At 38.6% G+C, this 10,217-nt stretch overlaps 1 protein-coding gene across 1 annotated transcript; it reads left to right on the top strand.

Annotated features, from left to right (window-relative positions):
- The first annotated feature begins 3,750 nt into the window (after positions 1–3,750).
- Positions 3,751–6,462, top strand: ASCL3 (achaete-scute family bHLH transcription factor 3). The gene is made up of 2 exons (XM_074227557.1): positions 3,751–3,845; positions 5,877–6,462. The coding sequence occupies exon 2, from the start codon at positions 5,892–5,894 to the stop codon at positions 6,432–6,434; it is 543 nt and encodes a 180-aa protein (XP_074083658.1). The 5' UTR covers positions 3,751–3,845; positions 5,877–5,891; the 3' UTR covers positions 6,435–6,462.
- The last annotated feature ends 3,755 nt before the right edge of the window (positions 6,463–10,217 follow it).

Raw genomic sequence — 10,217 nt, 5'->3', positions numbered from 1 at the left:
AACTGTACCTTCTGAAGAATATTTGATTCTGAAGAATATTTGTGTGGATTGGCATTGTTTGAGATGAAAATCTAATGTTTTTTCAAGTGAACCTTTATTTTTAGTCATACTATTTGTTGTCATATCTGCATAGTGGGTGGAAAAAGGCTAAACAAGACCTGCACAGGTCTGTTTAACCATAAGCTACTTTGCATATTGTCACCAATAGTCTATAAATCTGACAGATCTGACCTGGCTGAACATACAACATTTTGATCACAAAACTCAGGTAAGAGCTCTTCAAAGACTTGTCCAGTACCAATATTATGAGAACTTGTTTCAAAAAGAATTCCAGGCCAAAATGGAGTCACTTGAATTTTGTCTTAGGTCCTAGTACCATGATGGCTTTAAATTTTAATGATTATTAGAGGACTGGATTATACCCATTAGATAAGACTGTGTTTGGTAACACTGGAAAACTCCCAACTTTGTTGTAATCATTAGACTTTCTGTGTACTCTTGTAGCATTTGTGTCTCTGCTGGGTGGTGTCTAACAAATTATATTTATTGAAATTAAAGTTTAGTTATTTAGATTTCAGTAAGGAATCTTTTGATTTTTTATAATCACATTAATCCTTATAGCTCTCCTAGGAAGGAAATAAATAACCGATTTTATTTCTTTTCAGTCTGTTTTACAGATAGAAACTGACAAACCTGCCTAAGTTTTGCTTTAGTTATATCCAAGGAACTGCCTAACTCAGCCCAGGTTACTAGTCAACACGCTACTTGATTTTTTGCTAAATCTCTCCACTGATGTTTGTTTCTAATTCATATTTCCTGCTGCAAATTCTCCAACCACAATTATTCTGAAATTCTTTGCTTTAAATAATGTTGTCTGGGAGCTTATAATTTAAGTAGGATGCAGTTACATAGAACAAAGAATTACTATTGGAAATCTCCAACTGTAACTTCCCAGCTGATGTTCTGGCAACACTTGAGGTCTTTTTTTCCTTGAATTCATTTTGGATAACTTGTTTTTAAAATCATCAGTATTTCTCCCAGTGTTCCTGAGTTATTTGTCAAAGAATTATGTTTTCTTTTATTACAACCAGTTTTTAATTACCAATCACACATATTTCATCTGGGCAAAGTTTAAAGATAATTTTATTAGTCTTTTATAAAGGTAAAGCTCTTCCCAAATGAAATACTTTAATAATTAGCAGGAATATTAGGGTCCTCCCCCCACACTCTAGTAGTCATCCTTAAGCTTTGGTTTGGGCTACAAGTTAGAATTTTCAGGCTTCAGAATTTTACTGGTTGCTTCTCTGCTTTCCAAAACTGAGAAAATTCATCAGCAAAGTAGTTTCAGGCATAATTCCAGCCATTTCTTTTGTATGCACATAATCCAGTGACATCCCCAGGAGTTGTCTATGACCTGGGTGAGCTTGGGCAAATCACTTAAACTCTGAGCCTCAGTTTCCTCATCTGTAAAATGAGGGAGTTGCATTAGAACAGCTCTGAGTAAGGTTGAACTCAGTCTATACTGAATTCTCTAAAGTGAAGAATCCTTAGATAGTGACCCTAGGCAAGTTATTTTACTTCTCTGAGACTTCTTTTCTCCATCTGTAAAATGGACAACAGCAACATGACTCATTAAATGATTGTGGGGAAAGTGTTTAGTAAACCTTGCTTAAGTTCTGTGTAAGTGAGGGCTGTTCATCCAGAGTTTGTGTCTTGACAATTTTCTGATCCTTTAATTTGGAAACTTTTTGTGCCCTCCATCTTCCCCTCTTCTCCTCATGACTAGTTTTTGGTCCTCCAAAAGTTTGTTCTTTGGGGGGAAGAGGGAGCTGTATTGAGGGGCACCTCAATTGTGGTATCAGTTTAGATTTTTTGTCTTATTTAATTTCCTGACCCTCAGTATCGTGTTTTGTATGATGAAAGTATCTTGGGGATTAAGAAGAGCCCTTTTCCAGCATTTATATACTTTTAAAGTTTCTGTTTACCGTCCAGTCTTACTTTTCCTTTCTTCCCTTTTACTCAATATTCTGGTCAAACTGGTTGCCTTGCTGCTCTGCCAAGTTGGCATTCCTTCTACCTGTGATCCTCCTCTCCCCTCAACTCCACCTTGTGGCATCTCTCCTTCATTTCCTTCCAGGCTTAGCTCAGGTGCCACCTCCTAGCTGTGAGCCATGCTGCTCACTCCTCACAAAGGAGACCGACCATCCTTATCTCTCTCTATCTGAATGTCCTGACCCACCAGAAGTCAGATCCTTGAGGGCAGGGACTTTTTCCATTTTATCTTTACAACCTGGAAGTCTACCTGGCAAATCAAAGTGTATTGATTTCAATTATTATGTGACTCGTGACTGGTCCTTCCTTTTCTTTATCTGTGACAGTTTCCTTATTATCTGTAAACTGTCCCTGTTTAAGAAACCATATCAAGTATATACAAGAAATCAAGTATACTTTAATTAGGCATTTTTAGAGGAATCAGAACACAATTTCTCCTACTTTAATTATAGTGATTAATTCATTCAGCAAGAATGTATTAAGGGTCTACTTCCTTCATGCCAGATAACATGTAGCCAATAGACATACAAAGATAAACCTGAATCCTTCCCCTCTCCCCGAGAAGCTTTGGGAAGTAAAAAAATACAGAGAAGTAAATACAAACATGGGGTGAGTGTGTGTTTAATCTAGATCTGTGATTTCATGAGATAGGAAATCCCTTCATTAGTTATTTAGGTTTCAGCCAGGAATCTTTTGACTTTCTATAATCACTTATTAATCCTTATAGCTCTCCCAGGAAGGAAATAAGTAGCCAGTTTTATATTCCCTCAATCTCTTTTACAGATAGAGACTGACAATCTCTTCAGCACCCAACAATTTAGAGATGTAGCCAGCTGCCTGGAACAGAGAACTTCCCCACTTGCCCAGAGTTAGTTAGCCAGTCAGAACTTGAACCCAAATCTTCCTGGCCCTTGGGCTGACCTGTGTACCAATATTTTGCTGTCCTCAAAAATTTTAAGCATCTACAAGGTAAATACAAACTATCTCCTGGGGTGGTGAATGGTTTTTGAGCTGAGCCTTGGAAGCAGCTAGGCATTCTTGGAAGGGGAGGATGTGCATTCTAGGGATGGGGGCGCAGCTTGTATAAAGAGTGAGCCCAATCCTTTCCTAGCTCCTCAGTTCATATATTGCTCTATCAAGACCTGGAAACTCTGTGATCCTTTTCTCCTGCAGTCTTGTTTTATAGATTCACATAAGACTATGTTATTTTTCATTCCTCATTTTCTAACAAAGTATATAACTTGTCCAACTAAAGGTCTTTTTTTGGGGGGGGGCAAGGCAATGGGGTTAAGTGACTTGCCCAAGGCCACACAGCTAGGCAATTATTGAATGTCTGAGGCTGCATTTGAACTCCACTGTGCCACCTAGATCTTTTTAAAATTAACCATACAATTATAATGAGTCCTACTTTAAAATGAAATATTTATGTATAGCATGTCCATAATAACTTGTTAGTTATTGCTTTCGGATCACTTTCATTCTCTGTCTATTCATCTTTGTATTTATTTCTCCTGTTTTGTTTTGTTTTTTAAGAGGCAGCATAGTGTAATCAGTACAGAGCTGGTGTCAGAATCAAGATGTCCTAGATTCAAGTCCCTGTCTTTGATTCACATTAAAAAGTGTGGCTGGGCAAATCACTCAACCTCCAGTTCCTGAGCTAACTCTCTAAGCTTCTGTTGCAGAAAAAGTGCTCATCTGCATCTGTGGAGAAGTCTTTGCTGGGTGTTTTCTACACAAATTAAAAAAACAGGACTGTTTAAAAAACCACATTTTCCTCATTTTGTATAATTAAGGTAAGTCTAGTTCTGTCTCTGCTTTCTTTGCTTCACATAGCTTTACCTGAGCTTTACCAAATATCTTTTATTTCTCATATTTATCATTTTAATGGTGCCACTGCACCAATATTCAGTAGGCTATTTGATGTTTAATGAACTATTTATAGCAAATGTACTCTTGATAGATTTTTGGGGGATGCCTCATTTCGATATCAGAGAAGGTAAAAAACATTTTCCTATGGGAAAACTCTTGATAGATATGTGGCCCTGGTAAAATATCTATTGAGTTGCATAAAAAGGATTACACCAGGCAGATGAAGCTGGATCGCAGTATACATGAAGAAAGACCTGGGCTTTTTTAGAATAGCATAGAATATAGGGGCGGCTAGGTGGTGCAGTGAATAGAGCACCGGCCCTGGAGTCAGGAGTACCAGGTTCAAATCCGACCTCAGACACTTAATAATTACCTAGCCTTGGACAAGTTACTTAACCCCATTGCCTTGAAAAATCTAAAAACAAAAAAGAATAGTATAGAATATGGATAACTTGGTATAGTGGACAGAGCACCAGCTTTGGGATTGAGAAAACCTTGATTCCAATTTGACCTTTGACTCAGTGGAGTGGTGTGAACTTGGACAAGTCTCCTGCCCTCTTAGTGCCTTTAGCAACTCTTTAAGAATTTAAGTTACAGGGATGTTCAACCTTGAAGGACTCGCTCATTCCATCAGTGCAACAATCGGGAACAATTTTGGGCTGTTTGCAAAGGAGAGTGCCATCTGTATCCAGATAAGAAGCTGTGTAGTTTGAACAAAAGTGCAAGGACTATTCCCTTTAATTTAGAAAAAAAAACAGATATCTTATTGTCTGATCTTGTTACCTCTTAGACTTCTCTTCTCTTCTTTAAGGATATGATTTCTCTCTCATCACACCCAATTTGGATCAAGGTACAACATGGAAACAAAGTAAAGACTGACAGTGCTTTCTGGGGGGGGGGGAGGAAGCAAGATTGGGGGGGAAATTGTAAAATTCAAATAATATCTTTAATAAAAATAAATAAAAAAAATTTAAGTTACAGGGCCAGCTAGGTGGCATAGTGGATAAAGCACTGGCCCTGTAGTCAGGAGTACCTGGGTTCAAATCTGGTCTCAGACACTTAATAATTACCTAGCTGTGTGGCCTTGGGCAAGCCACTTAACCCCGTTTGCCTTGCAAAAACTAAACAAAACAAAACCTAAAAAAAAAAAGAATTGAAGTTACAGCTGAAAAATAACACTAATGAAATGACATCTCGAGACCAAATAAATATTGGTTTCCAACCTTTGGACAAACTTAGATCTTAATGTAAGAAGAAATTTCTCTATAATTAAGACCGAGTGGAATAGGCTGCTTCAGGAGGTGGCAGGTGCTGGAGATTGGACTTAAGAAGTAGGATGCAGAGAACATGTTTGCTTATAGATTGAACTATAAAGACTTCTCCTGACTCTGACAAGTTTGTATGCCGACAGAAAATCATGGTAATAGGCAGTAATCTGATAATAACAGACTCATCCAAAAAGTAATTTGGCCAAACCATATCTCTGAGAGTACACTTGTGCCTTTGTTACTGATGAGAGAACTAAATACTGTTCAATAAATATACTTCAATTTATCCAACAGTCTGTATGTCAGGTTCTATATAAGGAGGGTTTTTGTAAATCAATATTTGAAAAATCTTGTTGTCTTTTTTGGTAAAGTAACTGTCTACTTTCTAATTTATCAATTTGAATCTTAATTTTTAACTTATCAAAATTACATCAATTACACTATGCTTGTAGATTTTGCAGTTTTAACTGCTTCAGCAATACTGACTAGTCCACATAACAAATGCTTTAAGAAGACAAATCTTTTGGGTGATATCAGAAGAAGTGTAGTGGAAAGTGTATAGTGGAAGTGTAGTGGAAAGAATATAGGACTAGAACTTCTAACTGTAAAGTAAGTTGTTCATGCTATCCTGTGTCCTTTATGTTGAGATGTTGTTGGATGAATCAATATATTTGTTTGTATTTCCAGGTTACAAAGAGAATAATGGATAACAAAAACTACTATAATCTGACAGACAAATTTCCCACCTTCAGTGAGTCTCCCCATATGCAGTTGACTCGATCTTTCTACCTGGACCCTGTGGTCACTTTTCACCTGTATCCAGAAGCCCCTGCCCCATCCCCTTACTCTGAAGACCTGCCAATGCTTCCTTTCGCAACTGACCAGCTGATTGTGGAAAACTTTGGAGATCCTTGTTCCTTCCCTTTTCAAATGCCGTGTCCATCTTATGGAAGATGTGAATACTCCTATGGTCCGGCCTTCATCAGGAAAAGAAATGAAAGGGAAAGGCAGAGAGTCAAGTGTGTCAATGAAGGCTATGCCCAGCTTCGTCATCACCTGCCTGAGGAATATCTGGAGAAGCGACTTAGTAAAGTTGAAACCCTCCGAGCCGCCATCAAGTACATTAATTTCTTGCAGTCTCTGCTTTACAGAGATGAAGTTGAGAGCAAGAATAAACCAGGGAAAGGTCAGGCCATTGCAGCAACTACCAGCCACCAGATGGACCCCATTTTTAAAATTGTATAAGTAGGACCAGGGCCAACAAAGTAGTTTCCTAAAGGTACAATGTTTACAGAATCATACCATGTCTCTTACCAAACTTTATAGTTTTGTCTATCACAAGAAACATCTTTTTTTTTTAGGTTTTTGCAAAGCAAATGGGGTTAAGTGGCTTGCCCAAGGCCACACAGCTAGGTAATTATTAAGTGTCTGAGACCGGAATTGAACCCAGGTACTCCTGACTCCAAGGCGGGTGCTTTATCCACTACACCACCTAGCCACCCCCATTACGCCACCTAGCCACCCCCCACAAGAAGCATATTTAGAGGCCTTTTAGTTCAATCACCTGTCTGAATCCTATTCTATATAACTAGTAAGGGGGTCATCCAGCCTTTGCTATTCTCAATTACAATGAATAAGAGTTGGGCCAGTGTTTATAACCTCTGAGCTAATCTGGCGCAGGATAGTGGTTAGCTCTGTACACCATATTTGAAAATGTGTCTTGAATACTACCATGAGCAGATGAGTCAGAAGGGACTTCTCAAGGCTTTGAATATTGGTTTCTGGAATTTTAGGAAGGCATCTGCAGGTATTCATGCTTTTCAGGCATTTGATTTCTCAATTTAAGTATGTCTCTGTCCACTTGTAACTCTCTGGGGTTATTATTCATGGATTTTTTTTTTATAATGTGGAAGGAAGTGATTTTATTCATTGATTGATGGCCTACTACATAAGAACACAGTTCTAGAAAGGAGATACAAAGTTTGGGTAAGAAGTGGTTTTTAATCTCTAATCCCACAAAGAAATCAAATCACCCAGCTTCCAGAAGCTTCCCACTAGGAGGAAAATACACACACATTGATAATTACAATATAAACAGTATAATCTGAGTGCATCAGAAAGGTGCAAAACAAAGTGTTATGTGATGTTCAAAAGAGTAGGAAAGGGCCTTACCGACTAGGGAGAATCTAAGAAGGCTGCTCAAAGAAGATGACATTTAATTTGGGCTTGAGAGACTGGTTAGGAGTTTGAGATTGAAGAGGGACGGACATACCTCAGGAATAGGGATCAATGACAACAAAGCCCAGGCAAATCCAAGATCTCTACTCTAGGCTAGAGTAGAGAATTCACAGCAAGAAATTGTATGGGATAAAGCTGGAAAAGTATTAGGGACTCAAGTCAGTTCAACAAATGTTAACTTTCTGCTTTTCAAAGCCCTGTTAGGTAATGGGCATGCAAAGACAAAAATTTTCAGGGAATGGAGAGGAGGGGATAGATGTTGGAGATATTACAGAGCTAGAATCTACAGGATGTTGCCCTCACCTTGTGTTTTCAGGAGTTTGATCAGTTAAATTGTCAGATACTTTTAAAAAAGATGCTCTATATTAGCCAACCAATATGAACCTACTTTTGATTTTTTTTTTTTTTAGTATTTCTTACATGTAGAAAACTATAAGTTCTTATAGGTAGGAATTTGAGCCTTACAAACAAACCCCCATTAGAGAAGTCTAACAAGCAGCTGAGAGGAAAAAGTGACTTGGTGAATAAAATTAGAGTAATTTAGAAGACCTTGCTGATTGTAAACAAACAGATCTAAAATCAACCTCTTAATCTCCCATAACAGGTTCCTTCTCCCTACTTCTTTCTTGGTAATACCATTGAGTGATAACACTGATTCCATATTATTGCTCTGTTATTTCTTCCTTAGTTTTTTGTGTTTTTGTTTTTTTTCTCTGTTTTATGACAATTATTGTATTTGTGTCTTGAATAGTCATTGAAGAGCATTCTCCTGGTGGGGACTCAGACCATGATTTATGTAATCGATGGCCCCCAAATGATCCACATTGAATAATGGAAGAGTAACAAGGGATTCGGTTTTTATGGAAGACGTCAGAGGACACTTGTTGGTACACCTGATCCCATTTAGCACAGCATTTTGTTTCACTTGATTTCATACTATGTTATCTTCGGCCGTGTTGTTTGCTGACTATTGCCTAAGTCATAATTTTGCTTTCTAAACTGAGAACAGAAACTGTGTCTTCCTTCTCATGGGTCATTCAAAGAGCTTTCATGGTACTGGACACATGGCAGATCTTCAACTACTGACTAATAAAATAAAATGCAGGAGATTTTTAAAAATAGTAATAAGAAAAATTATTCTTTTCCTCTTCTAACTGTATAGTTGAATAAAGTCTTTTTTGAAAATTGATGCTTTTGTTTTTTCTTTTTCTCATTGATTTTTTGATAACTATCTCTAAAAGCCTTTGTTCAATGAATCTGATCCACAAAGCTATCTTGTGTGACCGAGTTTACAATATTGACTATTCTTGAACTCTATGGTATGGGCCTTTCCCATAATTCATATGGTCTCTTAATACACACATCATTTCTCTGCCCCTAAAACCTGCCTTCACCAAACTTACTACAATGAACCGTATCTGTCCCCTTCTGCAAAGATTTAACTTTCTCACCTATGATAAAAATAGCACCAAATAAGCTCCCTTGTTTTTAGTGCTTTATGGTTTCATGACTGAATAAGACACTTCTCTAAAACATCCTTTACTAAAAATTCCTGATGCAGGCTCTCAATGAATTAGAATGCTCTACTCCTGAAGTAAGACACTAAAAGTTAGGAAGATTTTCTTTTTATCAGACCTAAAACTATTTCAGCTATTGTTCCGGTTCTGCTTTCTAGGGAAAGGCAAAATAGGTCTGATTCTTTTTCCATTAATTTTGTCAATCTTTTGTTTTTCATGTAGGTAGGTAATGTAGGTAACATTTCCCTTTCCTTTCCTCCCTTTGAGAGTCATCCCTTATAACAAATATTTTTTAAAAGGAAGAAAAATAATTTTGTAAAATTGATACTTTTAAATTTAATTTTTTTTTGGTAAGGCAATGGGGTTAAGTGACTTGCCCAAAGTCACACAGCTAGGTCATTATTAAGTGACTGATGTTGGATTTGAATTCAGGTCCTCCTGACTCCAGGGCCGGTGCTCTCTCTCCCCTGCCTGGAACTCAGGCAGTTTCACAGCTGGAGTAATGGCATTATACTTATTCTTTGAAGCCTAGCTTTTTCTTTGTGGCTTTGCAGCATGCATTTTTTTTTATTATTTTGAAGTGGTGCTTTGCATTTACTCTGACATCACGGTGTAGGTAGTGTTTTTTCTGGATCTATTTTGCTCATTTGAATGTTTCCCTGCTTCCCTGTATTCATTGTATGTGTCATTGCCTACAGCACCAAGCATACGAGGAGAAGGGGGAGATCTGTGGGAGCTCAGGATTGGGGAGGGGGAAAGAGCCGTGACTTGGTGTCAGAGAACCTGGGTTCAAATCTCACCCCAGATCCTGGTTGGGTGACCCTGGGCGAGTCACTGAACCTCTGCAAAATGACAGCCCAGTCCGGCAGCTTGGTCCCCGGGCCTGGGCGCTGAACCAGAGCCACCTGCTCTGGGGTGGGTTTCTGTAAAAGGAGGGGGTTGGACTACTGGGTCTATACCCTGAAGAGATGATGAAAAAGGGTAAAAACTTGTACAAAAATATTCATAGCAGCTCTGCAGTGGCAAAGAATGGGAAATTAAGTGAATGCCCCTCAATCGGGGAACGGCTTGGCACACTGGTACATGTACGTCATGGAACACCCTTGTTGTGTTAGAAACCAGGAGGGAGGCCCGGAGGGACTCGCACGAGCTGATGCTGAGCGAGATGAGCAGAACCAGAACACTGCACCCTGACAGCAGCATGGGGCGATGACCAGCCTTGATGGACTCGCTCAGCCCATCGGTGCAACAGGACAATTCGGGGGTAGCTGTG

Source organism: Macrotis lagotis, chromosome 3 (assembly GCF_037893015.1).
Source record: "Macrotis lagotis isolate mMagLag1 chromosome 3, bilby.v1.9.chrom.fasta, whole genome shotgun sequence".
NCBI classification, from domain to species: domain Eukaryota; kingdom Metazoa; phylum Chordata; class Mammalia; order Peramelemorphia; family Peramelidae; genus Macrotis; species Macrotis lagotis.
Note: the sequence above shows the minus strand (reverse complement) of the source record. Positions and strands in the feature narration are given on the sequence as shown.